Source organism: Anguilla rostrata, chromosome 7 (genome assembly GCF_018555375.3).
Source record: "Anguilla rostrata isolate EN2019 chromosome 7, ASM1855537v3, whole genome shotgun sequence".
Taxonomy (NCBI): Eukaryota; Metazoa; Chordata; class Actinopteri; order Anguilliformes; family Anguillidae; genus Anguilla; species Anguilla rostrata.
In genome coordinates, this window is record NC_057939.1 from 3,288,881 (window position 1) to 3,306,131 (window position 17,251).

The window sequence follows — 17,251 nt, forward strand, 5'->3', positions numbered from 1 at the left end:
TACACATGTGGATATGTATGTTTTTCAAAGATACGAGGCCTCTGTGTGCACATCCATTTCAAACAAAGTGCGAAGTTAACGTGACCTAATGGTTCATAGTCAAAGGCTAATTTGGTCTTTATACTCAGAAACCAGTCTATAGTAGCAATGAATTTAAGTTCAATTTAGGCAAACCACACAGGTATGGGAACCAAATGTGAACACAGGTCTGTGTTTCGGTTGTTATGCTGTTCTTGCACATTTCAAGCAAGGGGTTTTCATCTGAAAATATGCAGTAAATATCCAATGACTAAAGATGTGCACTGCTGAATCTCATTTTTTTTTCTTTCAGAAACCTGTCTACCCTCCAAGATTGATATAAATAATATTACAATCTATAGACATTCCGTTGCCGGTGATTTTGGTGTCAATGTAAATCAAATAAAATATACCACTTGCAGTCTATATTCAGCATCTAAGGAGAGCAAATCAAACTAAGGAGTAACCTGCGCAGTGCTGATCCTAACCTTCACATACCACGTATAACATACAAGCGTTCTTTAAGACGAGAAAGTTGTGCAGCATGGTGCCTCAATAAGAAGCGAATGCAGGTTTATTCTCAGGTCGTGCACAATGATAACTCAAAGGAAACGCTGTGCTGACATGCATTTTACAATGAGTACGCGTGACTTACTGAAGTGTTTTGCGCATGTGCGGTTTGTAGGCCGGTTCGACTCCGCAGCCGCTGAGAAAAAAACGAGCGTAAGATACCGACGGTCCTTTCATCCTGCCACCTAGCAGTCCTAACCATACGCTTATAAGGCAAATTATCCTCTGACAAGGCTGGGTATCCTTCGGGGCGTCCGGGTTTATGAATTGCTTAGTCTTCTAGGGGTATGATTTCATTCAGAACATTGGCCGTGATTGTTGGTGAGTAAAATTTTGATAATGATGTGATACAGCTACCGTAGCCTAACGAGATGTGGCATATATATATATTTCCTGCAAAGGTATTAATCTAATTGAATTGGCTGACTACGCATGCGTTACACGAGGTTTGCAAACAATTGATTGCATTGTTTGCTCCAATCCAGTTACATCTCGGAACTGGTAATAATACCTTTGTTATGTTCGGAAAGCGTGACATTTCAGAAACAACATTTTAGCTCCTCCGTTTACGCACGTTTATGAACTGCTTTTTTTTTAAGGAAGGAAACTGCTTATATGAACCGTTATTGTCGTGTCAGGGACTGGGCATCTGCTCATGCAGGAATTGTGCAAGTTTTGTTGATTGAAATTCAGCTTGAATCGCGAGGTTCGCATGGAGGCCGTCTTTTGGAATTGCACCCGGGTTGTGGACGAGTAGATTGCCAGCGTCCCGCCCTGCGGGGGAAACGCACGCAGCCCTATGGAATTAGCAGAACCGTACACTGCATAGTTTTTGAGAAGCATCCAGTGTTGGCTTTATTGTACAAATAATCCATACCGGGCTGGCGTACTGTTTGCGACAAGACAATCAGTGACTAAACATCTACCCTGCTTTTCTCTGAATCCTTTATTCGACTGATTACAGATCCGTTATTTGTAATCAGTCATTTACTTTCGAATACTCGAGCACCTCTTTGGTTGAATATAATGACTAATAATTATTTTTATGACCTTTTTGTTGTTGTTGTGTAGCCATACATCTTGACTAGTTTCATTCTACAAAGCACATGTCCAAGTAGCTGCAGAATGCCTCGTTATTTATTAGGGTTATCGTGAATAGGGTGTGTTCCCGGATGGTGATGTGAATGAGGGTACTTTGCTGTTATCTGTGGTTCTATGCACACAGCAGTGTAGATTTAACACACATCAGATACACAGATGATTACATAGTTATCTCTTCTCACCCGGCTTCCTTAGTCTGAATTGTTTGGTAAATTTTTTAAGGTGAAAACAGGGTTGCTGAATCATGAACTAGCCTGACCTTTTCTCTGTTATAGTTGGTTGTCCGGAGGACCAAACTGGCGAGTCAGGGTTTTTTTTCATCTAATGCCTCTTGGAAGAGGATTCCAGAAACGACACGGTGGAGCACTAGAGAAACCCCCGTCTCCCCGGGACTGAGGTCTTGCCTCTCAGGCTACAGAGGATGTTGGGAATGGGCTGACCATAGCTGGGAGTTGGGAGTGTATTTTAGCCCCAGGTTTGTCATATACTGAGGGTGTAGCCTGCTTGAAGCACTGTGGGTCACCAGCAGGGCCACTGAAGTCAATCCTGAACTTTGCAGGGAGTCCCTGCAGGTTTAAAAGGACTCCCCGTATCTGATATTGGCTGCTGAATTTTGGGAAGGTTGGAAGCGATCCAAAACAACTGGCAGTTGCATTGTAGAGTAAGATTCAGTATTGAGGGGGGGAGGGGTGTCACCTGTTCTCAGATAAAGTTAAGTCCATCACCTTATTCATCATGTGTCTTTCAAGCCCTGAAATCTTCAAATGGTACTCTTGTGGCATGGACGATTTGGGACTCTGTCCAAAGGTACTGTTTCCATAGTAACTAAGATGGCAGGCTCCAACGTGACGGCATAGGGACAGTGCATTCTGTGTCTCTTCCGTGTTGAACTGAAAATTCCACCTCTGGACCACAGGGGAGTGAAAACGAGCAGATAGTCATATTATGACCACTAGGTGCCAAATCAGAAGAGAATAATTTCATTTAAGTAAGTGCAGCCGGGGAATTCTCTGATGTAGTATTTGGTATGACAGTATGACTTACCAAACCCTCTGGGGTAACTTGTCCATTGCCTTTGACCCATCCCAGCTGCTTAGGAGCTGTGGGCGGCCACAGTGCAGCGCCCGGGGTCCAACTCCAGTCCTGAGGCCAGCGCCTTGGGTCAAGGGCAATGGCGGGAGTGCGCCTAACCTAACCTGACGTTGGGCGAAGACCCGGAGTGCCCGGGGGAAACCCCCCCCACAAACACGGGGAGAACACGCAAACTCCACACGGAGAGGATCCGGGCCAGCCGGGGACTCAAACCCAGAACCTCCTGGTTGCGAGGCAACAACAGTGCTAAACACTGTTTCGCAAACACTGTTTGCAAAACTTTTTAACTGCTAGGAGCCATTACGGGGTAGATTGTTTCCCCTACGTTGCTACTGGCTGTGGTTTAAGCACCAGCTGTGTGGTCAGTTGTCCGTCTGCACATACAAATCGGGCTTTAGTGGAAAACTAAGCAATTAGGAAATAGTTCCATCGTTAAATCTTCCTCAGTGAGGCGGGTTATTGTCAGCCAATCTCTGCTTTGGTTCCGTTAAGCATTGCTGTGATTGGTTGCTGCACGGCTAGCCCCTGACTGCAGTCATACCTTACTCTTTTTGGCAGAGCCTCTGCCTGCCTGCCTGTTGTTTATTTGGGAAGAATCGCACAGATAACGCAGCGTAACAGGATTATTCCCTATCGTCTTGCTCCCTGACTTTATTTTCCCCTCAATCGAGTTATGAAATCTTTTTTTTTTTTGCTTCGGTTTGCAAGGTAACGCCCGTGGACTGGCAATGGGACGCTAAGTGGATCTGAGCCAGAGACGTTGGCCAGAGGTTTTTAGGAGCGCTGATTCAACCCCTGTTGTCAGTTACTTGTTAAGTGCAGCTCAGGTTGAGAGCCGTGGGTGGTGACCGTAGTGCCTGTCCTTGTCCGAACTGAAATCGCCGAGAGAAGTGTGGTTTTCCTGGAAAAGAGAAAAAAGTAACTCTGTTTCAAGCGAGCACTTCTACGTGTGTGTGTGTGCCAGTGCAGGGAACAGAAACAAGGCAGGGGAGCTCTGCTGAGGGACCAAGGCCAGGTCAGGGCCGTAGCGGTAACGCCGCCCATGCGTAAATGTGACCGCTGCGCGTCGAGCGATCGCGGCGAAGCAGAGCCGGCCCGCGGGGGTTCCGCTGTTATTTACAACTGGGCCTGTGATAGGAGGGGGGGGAGGGGGAGGGGGGAAATCATACTGGCACTAAGGGTGGAGGAGGAGGAGGTGGAGGGCAGTTACCTCACACGGGAATTGACAAGCGACCGATGGGTTTAGAAAGGATTTCATCCAAAGGAGGGTTTCAGCCATTTTTCAATAAGACATAAATCTTTCTGGAGGTCTCCTTGGCTCGGGACGACCACTTTCCCCATGGCTCAGGAAATGGCCTCCTTCCGTTCTCCTGGCCTCTTTGTCAAGCGCTCGCCACATAGCGAACGCCACAGATGAGCTGAACTTGGTAGATAATCTCTCATCTGTGTTTCAGTGCAGAGAGAGATAGTACGTCAATAACCGATATTGTGTGATATGACAAAATGTGTTTGCTGGTTAGTCTGAAGCTGGGATTCAATCATAGTAAACATCCTGTCAGTGTCTACACAGCTGGGGCCTGGTTTACTAAGTTTGTTTTGCACCAATCATTGGTTGTGTTATTAGTTTTAGGTTTTACTCATGCTAAAGGCCTTAGTGAGTCAGGCCCTTGGTGTCATAGCAGTTAGCCTGAGCATCTGGCTCTTTGAGCTTGGGATATATACATAGGAAGGTACAAAAATGCTGCATTCTTCCGTTTCGTTGATGCAAGATTAGATGCTGCTTTGAATTTGCTGAGGTGTCCTTTTTTATTTGGGTCATTTTATCTTAAGGTGCCGAGCGGGGGCTACAGGAGTAGTTTGTCAAAACACGCTCTCCCGGGAACTGGGCGCGCTGGAACTGAAGGACTTCCTTATTTATTAGCATCGACCCAACAGCTGTGGCGCTATGTAATCAGGTTTTCGTTCCTATAAAAATGACACTGAAAAATAGAGAGCTATGCGTATAATCTTTGTGGTCTTGAGACGTTGAAGTCATTCCACGCTGGTAAACCGGATCGATCTTCTTTGCACAGTTTCTTTCAGCGTTTCCCGCTGAAACAATGACAGCTGACAATGAGGATTTCACTCCTTAGAATCTGTAACCTCTGTACCCTCTGACTAGGGCTTGAAACGGACCCAAAAATCTCATCCCGACCCGACGCTGCGTGAGGTCGCATTCTTTTCAGCCGGAGCCCGCGTGGTGCAGCGTTCTGAAAGCCCGACCCGGCCTGAACCCGACTTCAATAAGACCGTTAGCATGGCGCACCACAGCAGGCTTGTGCAGTGTGCCGTTGCAACGTCGGTGCTCCTGTTTAACGGCTACCGTAGGCTACTTAAAAACAGGTATCACGGTCTTTGCATTCTACGAACCCGGGCGCTATCGTCTGTAGTGCAATCAAACGGCGTGTAAACGTTTTTTGTCCAGACCGGCTCCGTTATGACACACGCATAGCTTAGCTTAGCTTAGGCTAGCTCGCCATCCCGCTCACGCGGTTTCATGCTAAACGTTTAAAGGGCCGGCTATGGAGGGCCCAACCCAAACTGAACCCCATGTGAAATGAACTCTTAAGTTCTGGTCAGGTTTGATCAGGCTCAGGTGAAAATTACAAGCCTCATGTAAACACAGTAATAAGGTATGACTTTATTGCAACAGTGATGCAGTAAAGCTCCACAGTCATTTTACGTTATTTTACGTTTATTTTTTTATGTCCTTTGCCTTGGGTTATTGCAACAATAACCGTATGAAATCACCATTTGTTCCGTGTAAATGTTTAGTAGGCACTTCTGTTGATCACTGGAACATACCTTCTTTAATTATTTTATTTGTTTATTGAAAGCTGTGCTTGATTCTGTGGATAGGGCACATTTATGTTAGGCTACACCCGATGTATGCTGGACTATTATGTAGCCTGCCCAAAAAGGAGAATGTTCCTCTGGCAGTTAATTCCTCGGTCCAATTCACTCTCCCCCTCCCCACCCCCCACCCCCCACCTGGAGTCTCTGGCACGCTGTCTTTTCACAGGACAGGTGGCACCAGCTTGGCAGTGTTCCATGCGAGGGAGGAGAAATCTGCCGTCCCTGCCCTCGCAGTATGCCTGGGAGGAGCCGTTTCCCTCTCCGCAGACTGAAAACAGCCACTGCTGCGGCGCTCCTGAACGCACACTCGCTTAGCGCTCGTCTGTGTGGCGTGTTTAAAACCCTTTTAAAGAGTACAGTGTCTCGTAATGTTTTTTTTTCTTCTTCTCTTTTTCAGCATTCAGTTCTAGAACTCCCGTTGCTTTCAGTCGCCGGCAGTGATTGTGACATCAGCATTAGAATGTTCAGTTAGGAACATTCTAATCATTTATTTGTGACCTCACACCTTAAAGGGTTAAAGGGGCTGCAGAGAGGGCGGGGCCTCAGACTGTTTATTGCCCGTGAGCTCTGGTGGGTGGGTGTGCACACTAATCAGTATGTGCCCCGGGGCAGTTTGATGTCAGGTTCTGTTACCCCCTCCTTTTTTTTTATATCTCTCTTTTCTTTCTGTGTGGAGATGGGAGGCGGTGCCTTGCTAAGGCTTGTCTCAGATGCTCAGAAGCAGTCGTGGAAGCCGTCTTGTCTTCATGGTTCCAGTCGCGTTAGGAGTTCCTCACCCGCTCGTGTGGTTTAAGTTGGAACAGCTGTCTGGAAGACGCTAGCGAGTTTTGACAGGTCTGGGGGCTAAAGATATTTTTGTTATTGTTTCTTACCCTCGTTGTACACATGGAGCTGATTTTCACAGAAGTTTGACAGCATAGAAGGGACTGCATCCGTGAGGTGATACGGTGGCTTGCAGGCAAGTACGTTTCACAGTTCTCTGAAGGCTGCCATTTAGCCTGTTCTCTGTGCAGCTGCCTTTATGTAATAAGGAAGTGGGCCTATTACTGTACCGCAGGAACATAAGATGGAAATAAGACAGAAATGTTATGGGTGTCAGACTGAGCTGCGTGCAGAACAAAAAAGAAAAACGAATATAAAAATCTGTTTTCGGGAAAGAACAGCCTTCGGGGAGAAGAATAAAATTTGAATGCAGAGAGGCTGGATTCTTGATGTCCCTCTCCCAGAACCTCCCGATGAGCGTGCATTAGAGTAAACGGAGCCAGTGCGGTCTCTTCTTGCTGTTTCTCTCTTTCTCTGGTGCTGTTTTTAAGGGGGTGTCAGGCAGGCCCAGGTTAGCTCACCTGTGTGCAATGCGGCTGATGTTTTGGGTCAGGTTGGATGGGGTCAGCGGCGATCTTAGCTCTGCACCCAGCCACACCCTTCCGTGACCAATCATCTTTCAGGTGCCACAGGACCAACTAATTTGTTTAATTTTCCTGCTGTTGCCTTGATGATGAGTCGGCGAGATTTGACGGCATGCTGATGGACAGTCGCCCTCAGCTCTCTGTGCACTCACAGCAGACGCACGTTGTGCCGCTCTGTTCGCAAATTTATGTGCGTAACCTTTTTACGAACAAAAGCTGCCGTTTTCAGCGCCGGAGTGGCGAATCGCCACATGCCACCCCCACCCTCTCCGTCATAAACCATGTCCCTGCGACGATGCGTTTGAGAATCATGCGGCGTCAGGAGGGAGGGAGCTTCTTCAGCCGAGAGCCGATATGACTGTTACCGACCATTTTGCCCGTGGTCATGTGGTAACGACTGCAGCTGTGCAACCGAAGGGGCGGGCTTGATGTATTGACACTGCTCTGCCTGTTGCCATGGCATCCGACTCGAAGGGGAGGAGTCTTGTGTCGTCCCCCCCCCAGCCCCCCACCAATATGGGCGTTGGTTTTGTGGTGGGTGGGTGTGGAGCCTACAAAAGCATGGCTTACGTCTCGGAGGGTCCCGTAACCATGACAAGAGAGTGAGTCCTTGTGTTCGATCAACAACCTTCCGTATAGCTCAGTGCTTTGACCGCCGTGAAGCTATATTGCTTCGTAGATCCGCTTTGAACCGCAGGGCTACGGTTGGTCTACCTCTCTGTCGGATCTCATGTTTAACATGATGCTGTTCTACTGTTTTATGATATCAGATTGTTTGCTGCAGCAGTGGGTAAATGCAGCAGTGTTGAATGCTTGACACAGGGACCCCTGGCTGATTAACACCAGCTGTGCTCAGTGCCCTGTAGGTTTATACTGCCTAACAGAGACGCGTCCTGCAAATGGCTATTATCTTTTCCTTTTGGGGGGGGGGGGGGGGGATGACACAGTTGCCTGTCTTTTTTTTGTGGTGTACCTTGTAGATGTGAATTCTGTATTTTTTTACCCGATATTTATTCTCAATTTTGTTTTCTGTCAGGAGAAATGTAAAAGCCACCTAAATCGTTCGCTGAGTCTAGGAGGCTGGTGCCTCAGGACCCCTCCAGGATCGCGCTTTCGGGTTGCGTTCTCGTCGCCTCGCTGGACCGGCTCTTCCATCGTTATGGTAGGCCTCTGTCAGATTCACTTCTGAACTGCGTGTTAATGCTAATGATTGAATTCATGTTAATGAATGTGCAATGCTGCCCAACCCTGTTTCTGGAGATCTGCCATCCTCTGTGTTTTTATTTCAGCCCTAATTTTAGCTCTAGTAATTAGCAACCGAGATTTCTAGCTGTTGAATGAGGTGTGCTTTCTTCGGGTTGGAGTGAGAAATCTATTGGACAGTAGCTCTCCAGGAACAGGATTAGGCAGCCCCACATAACCTGTCTCTTACTTGGTAGTGGTGCTCACTGTACTAACCACATCTCGGTTAAATAATCCAGCTCCCTACAGGGCTGCATGCGTGGTCCCCAGCTAACGTATGAACACTACAGTTATTATTGATGTTGCATTACTGTGCCATTTGATGCTTTGCTTGGAATATAAAAATGAGTCCCTGATTGGTGACCTAGCCAACAATGTAGCATTATCTCATAGTGTCTCATTGACCTTATTACACCAGGATGGCCTGGTGTTTGAGGTGCGTAGTATCTAAAATGAAACTTGTGTCCACTCCTCGCTCACCGACCCCTCCTTCCCTCCAGAGACATGAATGATGACCCCAAGGCTATGGCCAGCGAACCCCTCGAAGGCTTCCACGAAGTGAACTTGGCTTCTCCCACGACCCCCGACCTTCACGGCCTGGTGGAGGCGCACACGCCCAAACGCAGCGCCACCCCCAGCGCCCTGTATCGCGCGCCCTCCCTCAACTCCGCCCACTGCCGGCCCAACGCCCTGCGCGCCGACCAGCTGCCCACCCAGCCCGTCTACTCCACCCCCAAGCACCTGGGCGCGGAGGAGCCCCACAATGGGAGGTGGGTTCCCAAGGAAAGGTGGAGGGCCGGGTTCTCAAATGGCGAGCATTGTTGGGCTGAATGGCCTGTTCTCGTCATTATGTCATGTATAAATGTTATGTTATGTTATGTTATGTTATGTGCCACGTGGTCACGTGGATGTTTTTCTTTTTCCTCTGACAGAAATGTAGGCGGTGCTGGTGGAGTTATTGTTTCATGGTTATTTGTCTCCAGTGTGTTGTTTGCATTGCTGGAATCTTCCTCTGAAAGCATAATGGAAATTGCGTTCATTAAGAATTCATTGTGCACTAACGAGCGCTTGAGGCTTCTGAAATTTGCAGAACATGCTGGATGCTGACATGGTCAACATGGCGACAAAACAGAGGGTTTAAAAAACCAAAAAAGTGACCAAGCGGCAGACATCAATACTTAAATTCATTTGTATTTCTATTTACAGAATCATACCATTACAGTCCCTCAGCAGTGTAGAGATAATAGCTCTAATGGTGGTGGCAAGGCTGTCTGTCGCATGGTTTTAATAAAAGCAAGCACGCAAGCAGTTATCAATCCTAAAATTAATTTTTATTTCTATTTACTAATTATGCACAGTATCATATGATTATTTCATATGAATATCATATCAATATCACATCATGCAGTGGTATGTTAATAATAGTCCTAATTGTGGTGTCATGGCTGCTGTGTGTTTTCTTGTGACTCTACAGCGTGCCGGGGTTGGAGGTCCATCTCTCCACCTGTGGCTCCGCCCGGCTGGGGGCGGAGCCCTGTAAAGGCGGAGCCCTGTGCGGCGTAGAGGGGGAGGAGCCAGTGGGCCTGGGCAGCGACGCCCTGTCGCACCTGAGGAGTCCCTCGGTGACGGAGCTGAGGGAGAAGGGGTACGAGCGGCTGAAGGAGGAGCTGGCCAAAGCTCAGAGGGTGAGTGCTGCAATGCTGACAACGTCCGATTTCATTTTTTTGTTCGCTGCTTATTTCTGCACCTGTGGCTTTATTCCAGTGTTTTTGCACTCGGTGGATCACCTGCAGTGTCTGTTAGGGAGAGGTTATGAGAAAGGCGACCTGGGCAAAGCTTTGCGGGACGTAACCGCATGTTATGTCGCCCCCGTAAGTGCTGTTAACGGTCTGCCTGCTGGTGTCTGGGTCCTGCGAGGACAGGCCTGGCCGGTGCATCATCCTTTCTGCTGTCCTCGCGTATCGCCTGATGAAAAATATCAGCAGGAGTCAAGGGGTGGGGGGGAGGGGGGAGGGGAGAGGGGGGAAGGGAAGGGTTGGGGGGGTAATGGCTGACAGGCACTCCACCGGGACCTGGGATGCACTCCGATACCGCGTCTCTGGACTGAAGCGAGTCCGCGTTCTCCCTGAGAGCCCGTGAAATCAGCCAGGGAGGAGAAGGCCGTTAAACATAATGGACCTGATTAATGGAGGGGCACTACTGCACGTGATTGGCTGTTGGGTGGACAGTGACTGTAAAAATGCAGCACGCTATTGGCTGTCGGGTGGACAGTGATTGTAAAAATGCAGCCGTGCCATTTCCCTGACGACCCGTGTCCTGGATGTCTGCTGAAAATGAAGGGGAGTGCTTCCACATCAACGCTTGAAACAGCTGAACTGATGATGAGGAGAACGTTGCTCACGCAGGATCATCTGTCTGTCGTAGTCTAGCACAGCAGGGTCTTGCACAGTCACCGCAGTTCTGTTCTTAATGTGTCAGCTGAGCCAGCTTGCGCCGCGTCTCTAAATAATATTGGACTGGCCTTGTTTCCGGCTGCCCTCTGCTACAAAGACAACAAAGACCACAAAATGGCGACAGGTGACGAGGCCAGCTGAGCAGGCCACGTTCGGTGCGTTGTGCATGTGGTGTCGAGCTCTCTGCTCTTGCAGGAGGCCAGATGGTACGGGAGGCCAGCCTGAAGCAGGCCACGGTTCTGTCGGTGTGATGCTGCATGGTGCCTTGTGGGTAGGGTCTGAATGCTCTTGCCTCTCTGCAGGAGGCCCACAGGATGGTGCGGGAGGCCAGTCTGAAGCAGGCCACCGCTGAGAAGCAGCTGAAGGAGGCCCTGGGGAAGGTGAGGAGGTGCTGGGACTGGGGAGCGCACACAACTTCCTGTCTGGCATTCATTCAGCCATTGCTTTTTTACACCATTCTAGTAGTCACTGTTTCTATGGTGGATATATATTGTATTATGTTTTAATAGTACAGTGCCAGTGCTAATGAACAAGGTTCCCTAATCATTCTGGTATTGCTGTTTCTACCATCAACACTCATGCTAATGCAATAGGTCACACCCCTCTAACAGTTGTAGTCCTGTTGTTTGTACGATCAGCACTTTCACTAATGGAATAGGTGACCCTCAGCTTCTCATCAACCAGCAGTTTGTATGCAGGGAGTTAGGCCTGGCGGTCTGTCAGCGAGATTAGCCTGAGAGCTCTTCAGCTCTTCATCAAAGGCACCTTTCAGGACGTGCTGCAGGCCCATAAGAGCACGCCGGCTAATAACTGCCACTAACGCGGGTTTCTGAATGGAAGAGGTCTGTGCGTGCAGCGCTCTGTTCTTGGTTCACACTGAGGTTAATAACTTCCACACATTTTTATGTTGTCATGCTCCATGTCAGACACGATATCTATAAAGTCGTTCATCATTATTTTCTTGGTATCACCCTCTCTTCCTAGAGTTGTAGCTAAAGGGGTTGTTGGCACTTATTATCTTTCTTTAGAAGCTGCTTCTATTTTCCCTATTTTAATATTTGAGAACTAGAACGCTAGTTTTGACTGAGGTAGACTGCTTTAAATTCAGGATGCTAGCTGAAGCTACTATGAAATTAGACTTCATTCTGTTCATATTCCTGTTCCAGACTCTTGTCTTTGCTTGGCTCTTCTAAGCGAGTTCCTGGTGGACCACAGTATCTTAAGGCTTTAGTATCTTTTGCCTTGATTTGTATTTTAGCTTCACTTATACAGTCCTGCCAATTTTTTTGATGGCTTGAGTGTCAACACTAGATTTGGAGAGTCGAACCTTCAGGCCTAGCGGTAAACAGCGAGTTTGTTTTCGGGGATTGTCTGCAGATTGACGTGCTCCAGGCGGAGGTGGCCGCCCTGAAGAAGCTGGTGCTCTGCACCTCGCCCACCTCGCCCTGCCGGGACCCGCCCCTGGGCCCCAAGGCCCCCTTTAAGAAGAGCCACGCCCGCAACAAGAGCACCAGCAGCGCCGCGGCGGGGGGCCTGCAGGAGCTCAGCGTCATCCAGCCCGTGGGCCGGGATTGCAAAGAGGTGCCACGCCCGCGCCATGCCCAACACCCAACCTAATATACCCAATACCACACCCAACACCCAACCTAATATACCCAATACCACACCCAACACCCAACCTAATATACCCAATACCACACCCACCACACCCCAAACCACACCCAACCAACGATAGCCCATCCACCCCAACACCCAACCTAATATCCCACAACCACACCCCCAGGACACACCACACACACATACAATAACCAATGCACTAATCCATGACCTGCTCTTATGATTTAACCTAACACCCACACACCTCTATCCTAAGATTATACCCAGATACCAACCCCGCCCACCATTCTCCAACACCAGTTCTAAGTTCCCATACCCACCCAACCCGCTACCTATATATCCATACCACACCCAACACCCAATCTAATATACCCAATACCACACCCAACACCCAACCTAATATACCCAATACCACCCCAACACCCACAATACCAATACCACCCCAACACCCAACCTAAAACCCTCGCAGGCACACACCACCACACAATACATACTTAACCCAACGCCTTGTGGTGTGGTTGACACCAGCTGGGCACCACATACTGTATTAGATGCACTTGTAGGTGGAGGGCCAGGACCCCTCTGCTTGTGAGTTAAGGCCTGGGGGCTCACTGGAGAGACTGTCTTTGACCAGAGAGGATATATACCCCTGCCTCACCTTCTCCAAGAGCGAGGTGTGTGTGTGTGTGTGTGTGTGTGTGTGTGTGTGTGTGTGTGTGTGTGTGTGTGTGCGTGTGCGTGTGCGTGTGCGTGTGCGTGTGCGTGTGCGTGTGCGTGTGCGTGTGCGTGTGCGTGTGCGTGTGCGTGTGCGTGTGCGTGTGCGTGTGCGTGTGCGTGTGTGTGCATGTGTGTGTGTCGGAAATGAATGGGAGTGAATTGGGAGCCTGACAGCCGGGAGGAACGGCGATGCTGTTAACAGTCGGCAGGGACAGCTGATGGTGCTATTATTATAGTATCCACGCTATGCAGACACAACGGAGTGAGCTCCACAGAATGGCTTGTGTTTTTAGTGAAGTGTCCCCTTAAGCGGCTGGGATTTTTGTCGGCCCTCTGCGACCGCGTGCCGTACCTCCGCGTGTGACCCCGTGCCCTCGTGCCCTCGCTCTCTCTCCGTCCCGCAGCTGGGGTCGGCCATCCTGGACGCGGTGGAGAGGAACACGCTGAGCGTGGAGCCCGTGGGGTTCCAGCAGCTGCCCGTGGTCCGGGCGTCCGCCATGGAGTGCGGGGGACCCAAGTGAGTTCGCTTTTCACATCAAAAACAAAATGCATTTAGTCGCTTAGCAACGCTGTCACAGGCACTTCACAGAGCGCCAGAATAGCAAACGCCAGGCCTGAAGAAGAACCAGTGGAAAGAAAAAAAACTCCCCGATGGGAAGAAATCTCTGGAGGAACCCGGCTGTAGAGGGGGAGCCCATCCTCCACTGGCCGGCCGGGGGTAAAGTAGCGGTAGAGTGGAATGTAGCATAAATGTAATAAGGGATCTATCACAGAAAATAAAATGGGCTGAGTAGGTTACAGCTGAGCAAGGGGTAATTAACTGACTGGAGTAGTAGAAGTCCAAAAGTTCAGATCCACAACACTGTCTGTCTGTCTGTCTGTCCACAGAAAGTGTGCCCTCAGTGGCCAGTCTAAAACCTGCAAGCACAGAATCAAGTTGGGCGACTCCAGCAGCTACTACTACGTGTCTCCCTTCTGCCGGTACCGGGTGAGTGTGTCCCTTCTGCCGGTACCGGGTGAGTCTCTCCCTTCTGCCGGTACCGGGTGAGTGTGTCCCTTCTGTCGGTACCGGGTGAGTCTGTCCCTCCTGCTGGTACCGGGTGAGTCTGTCCCTTCTGCCGTTACCGGGTGAGTCTCTCCCTTCTGCCGGTACCGGGTGAGTATCTCCCTTCTGCCGGTACCGGGTGAGTCTCTCCCTTCTGCCGGTACCGGGTGAGTATGTCCTCTCTGCCGATTTGATGAGGTATATGTTTGCTGTCCATCAATGTTCTGAGTTAATTTCTCCCCCTGTTTAACAGATAACTTCAGTCTGCAACTTCTTCACCTACATCCGCTACATTCACCAAGGGCTGGTCAAGCAGCAGGATGGTGAGTTCTCTGTGATAAACATTAAGAGTGCTGCTATAATCAAAGCACTACCCTGTTACAGTGCCTTGTTATGCATCAGATGGGAAATTTCTGGGTTTAAGTCATGTCCTTAATGAAGATCCCAGTTGGCTAACATTATTTTTTTTTAGGTAACAGCACACTTTTTCAGCAATACTACCCACAATTCACAGCACAACCATTACCATTGGAAACTTTGCTAATTGTTGCTATTGATTTTTTTTTACAGCTAATGCTAGCACCTGTCCTGTGTGGTGTGAATGGGCTGAACATGGATTGTGTCCAATGTCCCGTGTCAACCCCCCGGGTTTTTGTGTGTGAGAGGGGTGTAACGATGATGTTCTGACCTCGGTTACAGAGGGCTTGTGCTCATCTTTATTTTGTAAACTTCTTTTTTTCATTCCTTACCATCAAGGACCACAGTGGAAATAAGCTTTTTTACATAATTGTGCCATCCTTGACAATGCAAGCCTCTTATCAATTTGGCAAATAAAACCAACGTTCTGTGCCTCATTTTATCCATGTTTTTACATTGCCTTAAATTTTTTTTAAATGAACTTGCATATCTAAGCGAAACTAAACCGCTTTCAAAAATGATAAATGGGTCTTTGAAAATTGACTCCAGTGAAAGTGCCTAGTCAGTGGCTCTGATTGTGCAGATTCACACATGCTCAGTATATCCCAGCAGGCCCTTTCCTGGGGGGGGGGGGGTTATTTCCTCCCATAATCATCCCAGGGGGGGTTTTAATTGCCCCGTGTTAATTCTGTAGGACAGGCGCAAGTCCATTTCCCTGCCGTGTGGAAGCTCGTAACTCAAGGCGCTGCGGTTATGCATTGCGGTGGGAGGGCTTTTTATCGTAAGTGTGCCGCTGCGGTCAGGGTAACGGCGCTCAGAGGCTACCCCTGCTCGCGCGCGTCGTCTTAGCGGTTCTGAATGGGTTTCCCATGGCTGCCGCGCGCCTTTTAGCGCTGCTCTTACAGGTGCCGCAGGGTCACAGAAAGTGAATATTGATCTGAATTATTTAATAAGCTGCAGTGAACGTGCTTCGTTGCTTTAATGGGTGTTTTTCACATTGTATGGCCAGTAGCCAGTTTGTATGCGTAACTCCACACATAAACACCAGCACAAACACACACACACACGCACACACATACACACATACATTACACACATGCACGTAGACAAGCCCAGGCATGTATATACACACACAGTGTGATGATGATCTCTTCCTGTATTGATTTCTTCCTGTGATGATCTCTTCCTGTGATGATCTCTTCCTGTGATGACCTCTCCTGTGATGACCTCTTCCTTCTCTAGCGGAGAAGATGTTCTGGGAGGTCATGCAGCTGCGGAAGGAGATGTCATTCGCCAAGCTGGGCTACTACAAGGAGGAGCTGTGATCCTGTAGGCGGGAAGAAGGCATGCCATCTGCTCTCATTGGACAGGGAGACCAGACGGACAGGGGAGTGCTCCAATCACCACGGCCCCCACAGGCAGGCAGGCCCCGCCTCCCTGCCCTCCTCTCCTTTCATTTCACTTTGCAGGCCACGCCCACCTTAAAACTCGATATATTTTCAGTTGCAGGCCCCGCCTATTTCCAGTGTCCTACACTAAGGCCTTGACCAAATCAACACACTTGCCTACTATTGAGTGTACAACTTGTATCTGACTTGTATGCTCAGTAGTAGGCAAGTGCGCTCACTTAGACACGGCCTATGTTTTAATCAGGAAGAGGAGAAAGCACGAACCAGCCGGTTTTGAAAAAAACTGAGAACGAGTTCTTGTGATGAGAAAAGGTTTGATGATGTTTCTGCTTGCATTCCTTTTGGGGACTTCGAAGAAATGGTGCATTTGGGGAAAAATGAGAAATGGGAAAAAAAATAGTGGAATGCTGTAATTTCAAACCATACACCAATAAACTGTTTCTGGCTCTAGTTCCTAAACTCAAACTGTACTTAGCCGTATGTGGCAGTGAAGTGGTGTGTCGTATGTATGATCTGTGCTGTGTGTATGTTTGATCTCTGTACATCTGTTTTTATTTCTGCACTCTTCAGTCTTATGAAGCTTCCCACTCTTTATTTTAGTGCCTTTCTGGACTATACTAAATAAAACTGTATACCTCTGGGCCGCGTGTGTGTGGACTGCTGTGTGCGAGAGTCGACCGCTGTAACACCGGATCCCTGGCTGGCTGATGACAAGGGCGAGCCGAGGACGTAATCGTCCGCGTTCCCACGGGAGGGGCAGTCGAGCGGGGGTTGTTCGTTCTCGTTGCTCTTTAGCGCCCTCTGCTGGGGAAGCAGGACCTGGGTGAGCTGTGCCCGTATATGAAGGTCCTTGCGTGAACTGTGTCGACAGGGGCCGTCAAACTTCTGATCGCAACACAGGACTTTTGATCCCAGGGGATTCCAGAATCTGTATTGGCCTTGTCACACTTTGTTTCTCCTAGCTTTTGGCAATATGGTCAAAATGCTTAGGCCTATACAAAGCAGACTGTAGGCCATGTTCAGGTTGACAGTTCCTATACAAACCTGCCGGAGAGCACTGAAACGGGTAGAACCGTGGAAAATGGCAAAAAAGGGAAAAATCCCAGAACTGCCAGAAAATAGCAGAAATCACAGAATCTGAGACACCTGCTACTTCTGTGACAAGCAACCACCCATACTCATGGTACAGCATGTCAATCAAACATATTGGACAAATGAAATTAAAATTCTATAAAAATTACTTTGAAAAACACACACACACACACATAC

General features: G+C 48.8%; 1 protein-coding gene across 1 annotated transcript; it reads left to right on the top strand.

Annotated features, from left to right (window-relative positions):
- The first annotated feature begins 747 nt into the window (after positions 1-747).
- On the top strand, positions 748-16,623 carry LOC135258788 (rab-3A-interacting protein-like). The gene is made up of 11 exons (XM_064342372.1): positions 748-909; positions 8,119-8,244; positions 8,825-9,094; positions 9,799-10,009; positions 11,080-11,157; positions 12,155-12,358; positions 12,958-13,068; positions 13,516-13,628; positions 14,000-14,099; positions 14,410-14,479; positions 15,816-16,623. Exons 3-11 carry the CDS (start codon positions 8,829-8,831, stop codon positions 15,896-15,898), a joined length of 1,236 nt encoding a protein of 411 aa, XP_064198442.1. The 5' UTR covers positions 748-909; positions 8,119-8,244; positions 8,825-8,828; the 3' UTR covers positions 15,899-16,623.
- Positions 16,624-17,251: the final 628 nt, after the last annotated feature.